Source organism: Lepidochelys kempii, chromosome 5, assembly GCF_965140285.1.
Source record: "Lepidochelys kempii isolate rLepKem1 chromosome 5, rLepKem1.hap1, whole genome shotgun sequence".
NCBI lineage: Eukaryota > Metazoa > Chordata > Testudines > Cheloniidae > Lepidochelys > Lepidochelys kempii.
The window spans coordinates 121,122,151-121,138,745 of record NC_136384.1 but is presented as its reverse complement, the minus strand read 5'-3'; the positions used below and the strand labels follow the sequence as shown (position 1 = coordinate 121,138,745).

Genomic DNA, 16,595 nt, shown 5'->3' with positions numbered 1-16,595 from the left:
GACCCCACAGGTATGTAAGCTTCAAAATGTCCAACAGCACAAAACCACAGGTCCGTATCTCTGAAGTCAACATCTAATTTTAGCAATTGAAGGCGTGCTTATTTTAATGCATGATCATATTAAATCTCTGTTTACCTTCTGGTTGGGAAGTAAGCACTTTGCAACCCTGTACCTTTTTCACACCATGTTGAAGAATTGAGTGGCTTGTAAGAAACCTACCATGTTTCTGCAGCAAACCCTCCACAAATGAACTGTTAGGTTGAAATGTGTTCAGAAGATTGGTTTTTCTAAATTTTGTCTTTTGTTAATTAGAAGCCATGTGGAGTTCCTTAAAGTAGTTCAAAGTTGTAGTATGGACAGATTTCTACAAATGATCTGCCATGCACAGTTACCAAAAGTAACTGGATCATATTTGTTGTAGGAATCTGGATTCAGTTATTACAGAGAATAGCACCAGAGAAATGCTATGAATTAAAGTTACATTTTTATTTTACTGCCAAGACAACTACTGGTACGTAACACAAGTTTTGTGTGTGTGTGTGTGTGTGTGTGTGTGTGTGTGTTTAAGGCAACATTAGTTCAGTTGAATAAAGTAAAAACAGATTTATATTCCAAACATTTGATTTATTCAAAATTTATTTTTTTTAAACAAAAACAACAAGACAATGATTTTAAATAATAAACATGGTATATTCTAGACATCTGTTGATCAAGACTTAAAACTAACCATATTTAACCATAACTTTTATGCAGTTCTGTTGCAGTGCCCTCTGCAATAGTCAAAAGTATTGGTTTCCATTTCGTCAACTCAACTTTCTAACAATACAAGAAATCAAGCTGTTTGCTTAAGTGAAGTCTCGTCTTTTTTTAGTGACGAAGGCTCCACCGATGCAAAAAAGCACATCAGAACAGTTATTCTTCATACCTACAAACGTTTAAAAAATGAAGTCTGTTCACCCTTTTTGGTTTTTCTTTTACGCTGCCCGCATGGAGAACAGCATAAAGCTAAGTAACAAGCTTGGCTTCACTTTAGCAGTGCAACGAATGGCATCAACCAAACTTCATGAAACAAATAAAATATACACAGTCAGCAAAATTCAGCTGTATAGTAGTGATTAAAAAAAGCAACCTTTTCGTGGGTCACAACTAGACTGGTTTTCAGTGTGCACCTTTCCTCAGGAAGAGTTTCTCCCTGATTCACATGTAAAGAATGGAACATGCATCAAAAAGCCTTTGTTTTCATATAGAAAAAATGCCCTTCAAAAACAAATTCAGTGATGTCATAAGGCAAAAGAATATGAAGCTGGGTGAAGCATTTTGCCCCAGGATATGTACACACACGTGTGTATATCAGATAGACAAGTAATGGATTGGCTCAGTAAGGTGAAAAAATGTCCATTTTTTATAAATACATATAATTATTGCTAATATGCTACACATTATGCTTTGACGTAGGAGTGGCGTGGCGTATAAATTAGGATTTAAAGCTGCCATAGTGACAATGCTAGCCCTGCATTTAGCAGCATTCATCCCATTCTCAAGAAGAAGCAGTATACAGTTATAAAAAACCATAAGGCTTATGCAATCTCCCTCTCCAATTTTGCTTTGTACGGTTTTAATTTTTTTTTTAAATATTTAAACAAAAAACCAAACAAGTCCAGTTCACCACAAGTTAAGACCAGTCTCACAATGGGGGAGGAAAACAAGCTCATAGGAGCAGAGAGGGAAAGAGTACAGCATGCATTTACAGCTTGATTATAATCTAGTCCTTAATCATACCATTGGAATACAAAAAAATCCAATTTAAAAGACTAGACTAAAAGTAGAAGGCAAAAAGCCAAGAGTGTAGACTCAGTTAAATTAAGGTTATAATGTAATCAGTAACAGCAAATTCATCCTGCCCGTTGATATACTCACAATATCTACTGCAATTTAATATTTATTCATGACTAGTATAGGTATATTATATGCTCAATTAAAAAAGATATTAAATACCTGCATCATGAAATTACATTCTTATTAACAATAAGACATTGTGTAAGAAAATAGCTCATGTGTGAAATGTTTTTGAAATGCATCCCCCCCCCCCCCCACATACAATTATCAAAACTCACAGAAACAAAAAAACTCCTTAAAGAGGACAGGAATGATGCAGGGGATTAGCTAGGCTAATTACAGCACAGTGATAACAATGGTTCAAGACAGAACCAATCAGAGCTGGCCAAAAGATGCCCTCAACACATGGCTAACTAATAATTCCACCCACGCACCCCAACAAACTCAGTCCACTTTTGGTTCACTGCAATGAGACAAAAAAATAGTTTTAATATATACATATAAATACAAGACTCCAGCTTTTGTTTTTTGCAAGGCCTAGTTATCTATTAGTTTATATTTGCTCTGCAGCAGCTCCAAGAGGTAGGCATAAAGCATCTAAGGACTTCTCCCCTAGTCTTCCGCTACTAGCTCCATCTTTCAAATGCCGCAGAAGCCTGCTCTACTTCTGTAGCGATGCTACCCTCCAATCTGCCGCAACCCAATGGACAAAGGCCATTTTACCTCTCAATTTATTAAGATAGCGTACCACAGAGCAAGCAGCTTTTCCTGTACTGAAGGGTACGGTCTTTAGAGTTTACTGCAGAACGTTCATAAAGAAAATGGATTCTGGGACCAATTCTCTTGATTTCCTTTTATACATAAAAAAAGAAGGTACCATTTGGCCAAAACTACAGATGTATTTTTCACAGATGCAAGTGCCATGCAAAATAAATTAAAGAACAAATACCAAAACATACAAGTAATAAAACTATTGAAGGTAGATTTTTTTAAAAGCATTTATATAAACATAATTTATAATACTTTTTTTTCCCTCCTTTTTTTTCTTTTTTTGAAATACAGTCACAAAGCTGGGGCTATACATCAAGGATTTCCTCTGCAGTGCCTCCACAGCGTAATCTGTAGCGTCCTGTCCTCCAGCTAATAGTGGGGTCCCATAAGGCAGATAGGAAAATGTATATCGTCATGGATTCTCTGATGAACCAAGCTACTGCATAATCAAGTTTTGAAAAACACAGACCACCACCCTGGGAATAAAGCAGACATTAATAAATATTTATTTGATGGGCACATCTTGGCTAAAGAGAAGTAAGTATTATCACATGTGTACAGTCTTATCAATTAAATTGTGTTTGGTTAAGCAATTATCCTCTAAATATACAACAGCATCCATGTTGCGAACATTCTGTAGCCTGCCCAATTTCAAAGCAACCCATTTAGTAAGTATTTTCAATACTGTACTGTGTTTCAGCCACAGTGGAATGATTTGGGGCTTGATTCAACACCCAGTGAAGTTCATTAACTTTACAAGGAGATGGCTCTGACACTTAGAAACACACTAACAGTGATGAAGTGAGCTGTAGCTCACGAAAGCTTACGCTCAAATAAATTGGTTAGTCTCTAAGGTGCCACAAGTCCTCCTTTTCTTTTTGCAAATACAGACTAACACGGCTGCTACTCTGAAACAAGAAGATACAATTTCAAAAGTACTCTTGGTCAAAAGAAAGCTTTTATTATTTTCACATGCAGAGTCTGAAAATTGTTGTACTTGTTGAACAAAGTTAACTATTCACCTGCCGGGATGAATGCTACACATTAAATGATAGGATCACAGCATGATTAGCAGGATTTGAGAAATCACTTGTGTACAGAAGGGGGAGATGGGGGGGGGGGGTCGCGCGGGGAAAGGAGATTAATGAGAAACTTGAGCCAGTTAGCCGTCTCTTTATAGTCTTCATTTGAAGATGCCTTCAAATAAGACATTCCAATTTAGGCAATGGATGAGTTGGAAAAACCTCTCTCACACACTAACGTAGTAGTTAGTGGGCCAGATAATTGGGTACTCCCAAAGAGTGAAATCCACCCTATACAGAGAGCTTGGCACAAGACCTATGCACCATTTAAGCCTGCAGAACCGGGTCTAAGGAGGATGTAAATGATGCCCAGACCCTGTTGGTCCCTCTGCACGGGGTGTATTTCATTCCAAACAAAAAGCACATAAGATGAGGAGGGGGGAGAGGGAGAGGGGAGTGCAAAACTGGCACAGAGCTCCCACTGGCACTACCCAATGCTAGCCTTGCTCATGGTGCATGCATTCCACCAGACGCCGTGTGAGAGCAGCCGGAGAGATGTTTCTAAGTCCCATCAGCCTATAAGGGCCACATGGAACCAAGGCACCTACACCAGGGTCTATGAAGCGCAGTGGGGCATGTGGTTCTGCCTCTCCCTTCCCCACTAGAACAACAGCAAAGAAGGTGTGTAGAGAATGAGCCCCTAAGGCCACTGCAGGATCATCCTTATACCAGATGTTCCTCCCTGGGCCATAGTACACTGACAGTGTGGTGCAAGGAGGGTGAAATGCCCCTGAGGATTTGGACGGGCATCACCAAAACAAAGGTCAGATGGCAAGCTGAAGAAAGGTAAAAATGTCCAGAATCTCCAATTCTGCCTCTGCTCTGAAGGAGTGGTACTGTTGTTGGTTTTTTGCCTCCAGTAGTAAAACTAAACTGATTTTGAATCAATTTCACACCACTAAGTGTGCTGCAAGAAGGACAAGGCACAAGACCAAAAGCAAGATTTCACTGCTATTCCATTCTAAGATTTTTTTTTATTTTTTTTTTATTTTTTAAGAAAAAAAGAGGGAGGGAGAGTGGTGGTGGTGCAGAAAGAAAGGAGCAATTTGAAAGATTCCTGCAGTGCCATCTTGAGAACAGAACACTATGATCCATGTAGTGGTTTCCCACATTTGAAATTCTGTTGAAGTCCTCTTGCCACCCCCTTCCCCCAATATTAAGTCCCCTCATTGCAACTCTACTGCTGATTTTATATTTTTCTGTTCCATTTTCAGGTCAGGGTGAATGTATAAACAGCTCAGCTTTCTTAAGTCACAGGATATGCCTACACTTAGAGCTAAGGGTGTGATTCCCAGCTCACGGGCTCTGATGGCACTAGCTCTGATCAAACTAGCATGTTAAAATAGAGTGCAGCCGTGGCCATGCAAGAGGTGGCAGGGGCTGGCCATCCTAATTTCATGCCTATGGTCTTAGACAGGATTGTACTCTGGGTAGCTAGTCCCTCCCCCAGCTCATGCCGCAGCAGCTACACTCTATTTTTAGAGTGCTGGCTCAATCAGAGCTCGTGTCTCCTCAAGCTAGGAATCACCACCACAGCTCACCCCAGAGACATACCCACAGGCTTTTCAGCTAAAGCAGGTTAAAAAAAAACCCAAAAAAACACACCACCACTAATCTCCTCTTTTATCACCATGAATAAGCTAGGTTTTAGGCCACAAGTATTTCATACCTTTTCCCTCCCTGGGCATTTGAGTGCATAACAACATGAAGGGAAAAGGGCAGGCAAACGTAAGCAAATGTCAAGAAGATGCTTGTCTTTCAAATATCATATTTCAAAATTCCCTAAGTTTGCAGAGAGGCAGTGTTTACAAAGAACAAAGCTAGAGCAGAGAGCCAAATTCTGTCCTGCCTTACACTCCGATTTAAACTGGGGTTTAAATGTAAGATAGCAGCAAATGCAGGAGGCCAAATTCTATCCTGTCTCCCAGGATGGTGTTTTATACAAGATTCTCAAGTGAAGTCAGTTTTAACAGAAATAATGGAATTAGCAATATCTTTCAGTATAAGACACAGAACAATATGGACTCCAACTACATACCTGGACACCCCTTAGCTGAATGTAGTCAAATATAAACCATGCCAAACAATGACACATGAAAAATACCATTATATCCCATCTGAAAACGTGATGAGCTGCCCATCCAATAATTAAACTAGCAACGAAACATTCAGAGATTGGCTCACAAATTATCGTAGCAGGCAGCATGTTAATTCGCAGCTTGGCCCACCTAAAATTAAAAATATAAAGTCTATTTTTAATACCAGACAAACTTTGCTGCATAATACACAGTTAAAATTCTGTTTCCATTTCCCTCCATTTCCCCCCAATAAGTTGTGCTTTAAGTTGCTTTTCAATAAAACACTCTTCTAATCTTTTGCTCAATACCCACTCGAGCAAATACTGGCATAAACAATACCTGTTATATGGTTATTGCACATAAAGTCCAAAACTTCTCTACTGGAGTGTACTGAAGTATTTAAAAAAATGCTTGCTTACGTTTTTATATATTTGTTCTATCTGCTCTTCAGTGTTTATTTCTCCCTCAAGAATACATTAGAAAGATCTCCCGCATGAAAGCTGCATAAAAATGTAAACTGATACAGTAACTCCTCACTTAACGTTGTAGTTATTTATGTTCCTGAAAAATGCAACTTTATGCAAAACGATTTTAAGCGAATCCAATTTCCCCATAAAAATTAATGTAAATGGGGAGGAGAGAGGTTCCAGGGAAATTTTTTTTGCCAGACAAAAGACATTATACACAAATACAGTATAAGTTTTAAACAATTTTAAACAGTTTAATACTGTACACAGCAATGAATGATTGTGAAGCTTGGTTGAGATGGTGGAGTAAGAAAGAGAGAGTGGGATATTTCCCAGGGAATGCGTTGCTGCTAATGATGAACTAGCACTGGGCTGAGCCCTCAAGGGTTAATATGCTGCTGTTAATGTAGCCTCACGCTCTACAAGGCAGCATGAATCATAGAATATCAGGGTTGGAAGGGACCTCAGGAGGTCATCTAGTCCAAACACCTGCTGAAAGCAGGACCAATCCCCAATTTTTGGCCCAGACACCTAAACGGCCCCCTCAAGGATTGAACTCACAACCCTGGGTTTAGCAGGCCAATGCTCAAACCACTGAGCTATCCCTCCCCCATGGACAGAGGCAGGAGGGAGGCAACACAATAGATGCCGGGCAGTAGCTGAAAACACTACCCTGCAAAAACTGAACACGATGATGAGCCCACGCTACGCAGCTGGAGCGCGCCACTCCCTCCTCCTAACAGCATGTGCACGGCTGCACAGGTGCTGACTTTCCAAAATGCTGGGGGGTGCATGCATGAGTGAGGGCAAGTCTTGGCCCACCTAAAATTAAAAATATAAAGTCTATTTTTAATACCAGACAAGCTTTCCTGCATAATACATAGTTAGAATTCTGATCCAGCGGGTAGTGATCGATCCCCAAACGCGCTCCCCATCGACTCCGGAACTCCAGCTCGCAAGAGGCGGAAGCGGAGTCGACAGGGGAGCAGCAGCAGACGACTCACCGCCATCCTCACCAGGGCTGAGAGAGAGAGAGATGTGCATTGTCCCTTTAAGTATGTTGCCCTTTTAAGCAGATCAGCCAGTTCAGACTGGAAACAGCAGCTTCCAGGAAGCTCCCTCCTTTCTGTCCCCGAGCCCTGTCCCCCACCTCTGCTTTGTGGAGAGAGGGTCGGGGAGAGAGGAGCAGGGGGACATCCTGACATCAGCACCCCTATTCACCAGCAAGCTGGAAGCTCCCAGGAGCAGCTTTAAGGCAGAGGGGAAGGCCATCTGAACAGCTGCTGGGCAGCTACCAAGCCACATACCTTACAGGGAATTTAGGGGAGCTGATGGGGGGGCTTTTGCCCCCCCCCCCGGTTCTAATCCCCACAAGGAAGGGCTGCTCTTCCCAAGAATCCCACAAGCAGTGGACAAAGCAGACAGCTGCCAAACATTATAAAGGAGCGTTGCACAACTTTAAACTAACTTGTTCCCTAATAGATCAGCAACATAACAACGAAACATTAACCGGGACAACGTTAAGAGAGGAGTTACTGTACTTTAGTAGTTCTGTTTGGGCTATTAGGTCAAATGACTGGTTCAGAAAAGTGCATTATACCTTATAATTGAGAACTGATTGGAGGCAATGACACAGAAAGACAGGAGAAAGATCTATATAGTTGGAATTTTTACCTGATCATTCTGGATTGAAACTGTGAAATGGAATATGAACCAGAGTTTTGCATTGCAACTTGTGTGGCCATTGCAAATTTCCAACCTCTGAAAATGAATGCACGTCATAAGTAACTTCCAAACAACATATGTAAAGAACAACTCAAGTATAACTGCTGAAGGACATGTTATCACGGTCATATATGCTGTAATAAAAACAGTTAAACTACCATGTTGAATATAAGCAATAATTTCTCTCCACACACAAGAGAGACTGATAATTGAAAAAGGAGTCACATATTACTACTTCAGAAAACTTGAGCCAACAGCAACACCACAGATTATGTTTGTGCTGTGTTCACAGAAAAACTGATCCCTTGTAGACTTCTGAAATTGAGATGCGAGTTTAATTATATCTCAAAGGATCTATTCATATAGGATAGATGGACATACATTTCCACCATTATGCTTACTTATTTGCACTGTGGCAGTGCCTAGAATCAATCACAATCTCTTTGGGGCCGACACGGCACTAGGTAGGCACGTACCTTCCCAAAAAAGACCTTGCACTCTTATTTGAAACAAGATGCAAAGAATGTGACTAACAGTAGGAGAAAAGGGATGAGCACGGTAATGAAAATAAGTTTCCACAGGAGAGTATGTGCATAGCTTGGGGGTTCCAAATCAACTGAAAGGGTTTTTTTAAAACAATAAAACCATATATCCTCAATGCTGCACAACCTGGCCATCACCTGTTTGCTAACTCCTTGCAGAGGTCCCAGAAGAAGTGGCTCTTCAGGAGGTACTTGCAGGAGTAGAGGGTAGTAGCCCTACAGATTAATTCAGAGAGGACATTTCATGCACAGGGGACAGAAGAGTAGGGGGCTTATGCTGCTACTTATACGCCACATGGGAACCCCTACCATAGTTTTAAACATACACAGTGAATGTGCCTCAAATCAAATACTTAACCAAGAGGCATTAATTTTATTTTACAAAAACAAAGAATGTAAGTATAGAACACACTGTAAACTTAATACTGTCTAAAGGAGACTCACTGGAAGTTATCTTACCGGTCAGCTATTGCTTTGGCCATAAAGTAATCTTCAGCAATGTACTGTGCAAAAGCTATCAGTCCTCCAGCTTGGTCTAATACATCCTTTCTCATCAGGCAAGACATTCCTGTTACACATTTGAAGCCAGTTACATTGGCAGAAATATATGACCTGGGATGTGAAGTGCCAAAATATACCTACAAAAAGATAAAAGTAGTAATAAATTGGGCATTAAAACTATGCAGACAATTTGTGCAAGTTATTTTTCTAGTCAAATGATTTTCTACTTCACTTATGGCATTTTTACGATCAGATTTATTTCTCTAAAAGATTTTGACAAGACAATGGCTAGCTAGAGGCGGCTGACTTCACTAAAAGAAACTTTGCAGAAACCTTTCAAGCAGCTATCGTTTTTGTACTGTGCTATCTATTTGCTTTGAAACTCCTCTGCCTGCACAGTACAGAACAGCATAGAAAGAATCAAAAACTACACTTTCACTTCTTGTCCTAAACTGAAGAAAGCAGCTTTGTTTCAAAAGTTATTCACTTTAAAAATGCAAATGTCAATCTCCCATCTTATATTAGGCACAAAGCAGTTTACTTGTTAATGTATTATATTTGTTATCAATTCTTACTGCTTTAAATTGTCTCATTCCCACTTAAAGTATTTATTGTGTTTCACTGCCCTATTATGAGTACATAGTCCAAGAACTCAGACTTAGATAAAACAAGGTTTTACGACACAGGAGACCAGAACATATACAACATATTACCCCTTCTAGAATTCTGCAACTATCCATTTGAATCTATAACACTAGTGCAGAACACAGAACAAGCAATTTTGAAGAACTGTCTTAAAAACTACTTGATCTAGAATAAAATTAATCTGTGGTCCCATGAGTCCTCAAATCAGAATGGTGTACAGTATTGATATTAATAAGGGTAGATGGAGAATTTTGGAGTTATTTATTATAAAAATATTAAGCTGAGGTTTCACTTATAAACATCATAATCATCTTAGAAGAACTTCCAAGGGCCTATGAGGAATCCAGCAGAGCTCGCGTCACCAGCCCTATCCACCATTTGTGCTCATCTGCAGACAGACAGGCACACACGCAGCAGTCAACAGTTAGGCTTGGAAGGATTAGGTTTTTAGGTCGTAAATGTCAATTTCACTGTACACTCCCAAATATCAATTTCACTGTACACACACTGTACACAACCAACAAAAATATTTGTCAATAACACTTGCCTATCTGTAAATTTCAATTAAGAAAAATGTTGCTTGAGAACTTAGTTTGATTTAAGGATATTTATGCTGTATACTTTGACATATGATGTTGACCATTTGTGCTTAAACGGTTATAAAGCTTTAATTTTTAGCATCTCAATGTCTGTAATGAAATAATTATTGTCTGATCCCCACAAAAATTTTCCGTAACTGTGAAAATCAAAATCAATAAAAATAGAAAATGCTTAAAAACAAAATCTATATTATCTGTTGAAATTATTAAAAAAACAACAAAAAACAGTTCTGCTAAGCTTATCAATAGCGTGTCAGAGACTAAGCAATTAAGTTTCAGTTTGTAAACTGAACTTTGCTCTTCCAACTGCCAGCATCAATTAAAATGTAAAAAAAAAACAGCATCATTAAAGTTACTTGACAAAATATTAATATTGCGATTATAGTTCTTCAAAACCAAAACACTAAGTTGCGGAAGTTACAAAATTAAAGCATGTTATCAGATAGCACTAAAGCTGAAATCTATCCTAAAAACCTATTCCCTGGATTCTGTAAAAGCAAGCAAAAATGTTTGAGAATCAGGATATTTGGCCTTTGGTACCCATATCCTAGCAATAATGAACCTATAGGGTCATGTAAATTTAAAAATACACAAAGTTGTTGAGTACAAATTCAGATTTTAGAAGAGTGAGCATACACGAGTTAAGCTAGATCTTTGTTTATCTCCAATGCACAGTATCACTAGTAATATTGTATTAGGAGGGTAAGGAAAAGGGGGAAAGGTAGATATCCAAGTCAATATATGTATAGTGTGAAAGGTGGACTGAGTCATAGGACTACACATTTCACTATGTGATGGAGAATTCAGGGCAGCGTTTCTGGACTACATAGAGGCATCTCTCAGTTATGTGGTGCTTTGGAAGCCCCCACAGTAGATTTGCCCACTCCAAATTGATTCCCGACTGACCGATAGCTGTCTGGCATTGCAAGCATCCAGAGGGCTATTGCCACTCGCTTGTGAACTATGAGGGCTGCTCTCATCTTGGTATTCTTGCACTTCAGGGTAGGGGAAAGCAAGTCACAAAGTTCCATGAAAGCGCCCTTATGCATGCGAAAGTTTTGCAGCCACTGGGAATCATCTCAGATCTGCAACACTATGTGGTTCCACCAGTCTGTGCTTGTTTCCCGGGCCCAGAATCGGCATTCCATGGCATGAGCCTGCCCCATTGCCACCAGGATGGCCAAATTGCTAGGGCCCGTGCTTTGAGAGAAGTCTGTCCTCATCACTCTCGCCAGTGTGCTGCCATCGCCTCCTCGTCTGCTTTTGCAGGTTCTGGTTCTCCATATACTACACGATAATTCACGAGGTGTTTACAATGCTCATAACTGCTGCGGAGATCTGAGCAGGCTCTATGCTTGCAGTAGTATGGCGTCTGCAGGAGAGCGGAGTTGCAGGGGAAGCGGTGGTTGGATGGCCAGTTTTGCAAACCTGCTGCACTGTCTGCTGCCAGGACACAACAGCTGAGCGGGCTGCACGCTTGCCGTGGTATGGCGAGACAAGAGCAGAGTTGCAGCGGAAGCGGCGGATGACAACAGTCATATTGAGCAGTGGTCTCCAAAGTGGGGTGCGCGCAAGATGATTGATTAGGGGTGGGGGGCGCAGCAGGAGGAGCACCGCCGGAGGAGGAAAAAAAAGGGGGGGAGGAAGGGTGGCCGAGTCCTTCGGCCCGTGGAGTAGCAGGGGCAGCCGCACAGCCAGCCGCCAGAAAGAAGCAGCACTTTCCTCTTCAAAGCCGGCTGGAGAGAAGCAGCTCTTTGAAGGGGAAAGCACCGCTTCTCTCTGGCCACTGGCTGTGCGGCTGCCCCTGCTCCTCCGGCCTATGCTCGCAGGGCTGCATTCCAAAAGGAGCTTTAGAGCTGCAGGCCAGGGCCCCGGGGCCCCCTTAGCCCAGGGCCCTGAAGCCCCTGTGTTCCGGGTGGTCCTTCCTGCCCGGGGGGGGGGGGGGGGGAGGAAGGTGGTGAGGCAGCAGCTCCCAGAATCGTGGGCATGGGGGTGGTACTGTGCTGCACAGAGCCATCTGCACACCCCCTGCACCAAACAGGAGCTGCCCCAGGTAAGTGCTCTGCACCTCCTACCTGCTCCAGCCCTGAGCCTCCTCCCGCACCCCCACCCTGAGCTCCCTCTCACACCCTAACTCCCTCCCAGACACCGCACTCCCACCCTGAGCGCCTGCTGTATCACAAAGTGTTAAACTAAGATTTTCAAAAATAATAAAGCATATTTAATCACATTGCTCTCACTAAAAAATACATTTTTTTTAAAATGTAAAGGTTTTATGTACCGTAATAAAAAAAATTAAAAATATCATTTCATCTTTATCTTATTGTTTTTTAATTTCTAAAATTTGTGAATGTTTTATAATTTACACAATATATTAGCACAGTAGTACATGTATATAATTTATACATAAATAAATATACATATATTGGGGGTGTGTGCTCAAAAAATTTTTACTGATAGGAGTGAGCAATCAAAAAAGTCTGGAGACCACTGATATAGAGGACCTGCAAGGTGGATTCATAGCACTCAATGACAACAGTTTGCAGCCCTACTGCACCGTCTGCGGAAAGCAGTATGGCGCCCGCGTGGAAAAAAGTCGCGAAACGATTGTCTGCCGTTGCTGTCACAGAGGGAGGGGCGACTGACGACATGTACCCAAAACCACCCATGACAATGTTTTTGCCCCATCAGGCATTGGGAGCTCAACCCAGAATTCCAATGGGCAGCGGAGACCGCGGGAACTGTGGGATAGCTACCCACAGTGCAACGCTCCAAAAGTCAACGCTAGCCATGGTACCATGGACGCACTCCGCCAACTTAATGCTCTTAGTGGGGACACATACAATCAACTGTATAAAATCGCTTCCTAAAAATCGACTTCTATAAATTTGACCTCATTTTGTAATGTAGACATACCCTTAGACACTGAACCACAGGCTGTCAACACTGTTACATTTTCCTGTAAACTAGGCTTAATACGCATGCGAATGTCAAAATAATTTTAAAAAAATTATAAATAAATAAATTTTTTAAAAGCTCATTAAAGGTAAAACATATTGTTGGAAAGAAACCACAACAAAAGAAAGCAATATTGCACTCACCTGTTCTAGAGTGGCAGCAAAGCCCTGTCTGTCTGCTACATAGGGCAAGCCATGGACCAAACCAACTTTCTCTGTCATTTGATTGGCCATATCAGTTAGGGTATCTGGTGTTACTAAATAAATGATAAATAGATTATTAGTATGCGAACATTGCACTCTATGAAACCATTTGTTCATTATTGGTCGTGAAGTTCACTCTATAAAGATATATTCAAACTCCTATTCTACTACTAAAAGTGCAGAAAAGGTTGGCCACAAATTTGGTGAACTATATTTTTGTGTAACAAAAAATTCCACTAAGACTGGAGCTGTCAACATTTACAGTCTAGCATAAGTTTCTAACAATTTGCAGACTGGCAGCAGTGGGACAATAAAAACTGACACCAATTTTTTAAAATTGGATTTTCTACAAAGGCAGAAATAGTTATGATTGAGACCTGACATCAGAGTACTAGTAACTCAATCACTAGAAGTATCAAAATATTTGTTTCATTTTTAGAAGTGCAAACGTCCTCTAAATCTAAAAACTGGACTTGCTACTTTAACTGAAAGACATTACTTAGGATTGAAGTCTCTTATTTTTTAACTTATTCATCTTAGAATGTGTGTGTACAAAACCACCAATCAATTATTCAATTGGCAAGACCAATGCTATGACATTTACTACCTGTGTCTGTGCAGAGTTACACACTGAGCATTAATCACACAGGTGCAGCGTAATTTAGGTTTGGCGTGATCAAACAAAAATCCACTAAATTGGAGTAAAGACTATATTTCATATATTTGAATTCAGAAGCCATATCATTTAAGATCCCAAATTAAAACAGACAGTGTCCTTTACAAGTTGTAAGTCAACTGGAAGTCAATCTTAATGTATAGTCTTATAAGAATTTAAATTGTCTGCCTAGAGGTACAGCCAAGAAGCAAGCAATCAGTAAGTAGTACTGTATTTTTAAAGTAAATGATTTCAAGAGAATATTTCGAACACCACCATTACACCATACACCAGGGGTTCTCAAACTGGGGGTCAGGACCCCTCAGGGGCTCATGAGGTTATTACCTGGGGGGGAGGGGGGTCACAAGCTGTCAGCCTCCATCCCAAACCCCACTTTGCCTCCAGCATTTATAATGGTGTTAAATATATAAAAAACTGTTTTTAATTTACTGGGGGGGGGGGTCGCACTCAAAGGCTTGCTATGGGAAAGGGGTCACCAGCACAAAAGTTTGAGAACCACTGCCATACACCTACCTCTGATTCCACTGTCACAGATCCATATGAGATCATACTTGGCAACTTCATACCCTGGCATTAAATTGTTAATTTTTGGGTTGATGCCAACCTTTTTTCCACCTTAACATTAAAAATAAAAAACAGTTATATACATCATGCATGTTTCCAAAATCCAGAAGCTATTTTACAAATATGTAATAGAATACAGACTCCATACCCCTTCTCCCCACCCCCAAATCAGGGTGATAACGGTAAATGCTAACCTACACCTCTGAAAATCTATTCAGGTCTTCTTAGCCAAACAAAGAAGACAGTTGAAGCCTACATGTGACATATATTCCTCCCATTAACAGATATTGTAGTTTTTCCAAAAAACAGTTTTATTAAATTTTGTATTGAAGAGACTATTATAAGCTCACTAAATTACTATTTATCGCACTAAGGGCCCTGTACGTACAAAAGGAGCTCAGCTATCTGCTGGGGTTTAGAAACTGCATTCTAAGGGGTTAGTGTCCCCTTCTCCTGATTTTGCCAACTCAATTTATATTATATATGGCAATGACTCTCTTGGGTAGGATTTTTTTGACTGGGTGGGAGAATAGAATTAAAAGATCCTTGGTGCAGGGACCAATTTGTTGTTCTGTGTTTGTACAGCAGACAGCGCAAAGGTGCCCTGGGCCGTGACTGGGGCTCCTAGGCACTATGGTAATACAAATAAAAACAACAACAAACTCGGCATTTTTGTCCCTAGCCCAGTACCAGACATCATTCAGCTTTGTTCAAAGTTAGGCAGGGAGAGCACTAAAGATTTTGAGCACCAAAGATCCTTTCCCCTCCTTTAAACACAAGGCACATAGAGGAGAGGAGGTGGCCCTGTCCTACAAGGGTGTGGAGTAGGAAAATTTCTTAACAGCAGACTTACTATCATGAAGGTACGTGGTAAGACACTAAAATCATTTCTGGGTATTCAGGCCTAGCCAACTGGCATCGAGGCCCAACACACAACTGTTTTTTTGCCCCCTTAAGGCTGAAGTAATTGATAAGCTGCACAGCCCTAGCGCTGTGAGGAGTGATTCTGGGGTAGAAGAGAGTAGCAAATATTAATTTGCACGAATTATCCTCCCTGGAGTTTGTTTTGTTTAATTGGTGTCAGGATGTCGATGAGAAACTTATATTCCCTTTGAGTAGGCTGTCCTACTACAGAACCAGCATCCACAGACAAACACACGTTTCCCAGTTTGGAAGACTCCACACATTTTTTTGCTGTTAGCTTCTTTACGATCCATTTATAAAGGCATGAATTGTGCCATGCAGTTGCATTACTTACCGATAAACAACCTAGCATCAACATTTGGGTATTTGCCAAGGAGCTTTTTACACACGTCAATAGCTGGATCATCGTGATCTTGTACACACAGGAGCACTTCATACTAGTAAAAAAAGATTTCATGCAAATTGGTGTACAACTTATTAAAATGGAGGAAATAGTTACAGTCCAAAAAACTTTACCAAAACTTGACAGAGGAAGCAGTGTTACAGAACTAAAGGATTTGCTTTTACAGATAGATAGCTACAAGTACTGTATTATCAGTAAAGAATGCTGTAGTCAGAGTATACTATCAGCACTTCTGAAAAGACATCTAGCCTTCAGCCCCAAAGAACATTTTTGTACTTGTAAAACGTTAAATAATTTTCTTTTGTGTTACTGGAAAGGTATTTTTATGCAGGAAACAAACATTATTGTACAGGAAAAGTTAAATGTTTGACTCTCTCTCTCCCTCTCCCCCTCACACACACAAAAAACAAATTTATTTTGCAATTACATTTTAAGAACCCAAAATATTAAGGATATTTTTAAACCTGCAAGTTATCAAATATTTTTTTCAATTATTACTACAATAGGACTGAAACCAGCTATTGTGCTTAAGTGTTTACATTGCCTTTCACCAAAAACTCGAGTTCCTGACAACGCAGCTTGTAGGAGCAATGTTGTATTTGGTCCCTTTCCTGAAGGACT

The 16,595-nt window shown here is 40.5% G+C and overlaps 1 protein-coding gene across 4 annotated transcripts in view; it reads right to left on the bottom strand.

The window, feature by feature from the left end:
• Window positions 1–618: 618 nt before the first annotated feature.
• The window catches only part of UGCG (UDP-glucose ceramide glucosyltransferase), a 35,600-nt gene continuing 19,623 nt past the window's right edge, over window positions 619–16,595 (bottom strand). Inside the window, exons 3-9 of one of the 4 annotated variants that reach the window (XM_073345622.2) lie at window positions 15,906–16,008; window positions 14,597–14,698; window positions 13,348–13,460; window positions 8,961–9,139; window positions 7,909–7,995; window positions 5,728–5,917; window positions 619–3,083 (exon numbers count right to left, since the gene is read on the bottom strand). In XM_073345622.2, coding sequence (XP_073201723.1) covers window positions 2,913–3,083; window positions 5,728–5,917; window positions 7,909–7,995; window positions 8,961–9,139; window positions 13,348–13,460; window positions 14,597–14,698; window positions 15,906–16,008 — 945 coding nt within the window. In that variant the 3' untranslated portion in view covers window positions 619–2,912. Of the gene's footprint in view, window positions 3,084–5,727; window positions 5,918–6,186; window positions 6,268–7,908; window positions 7,996–8,960; window positions 9,140–13,347; window positions 13,461–14,596; window positions 14,699–15,905; window positions 16,009–16,595 lie in introns of those variants that run through there. The other 3 variants (XM_073345625.2, XM_073345623.2, XM_073345624.2) reach the window with 3 other exon arrangements.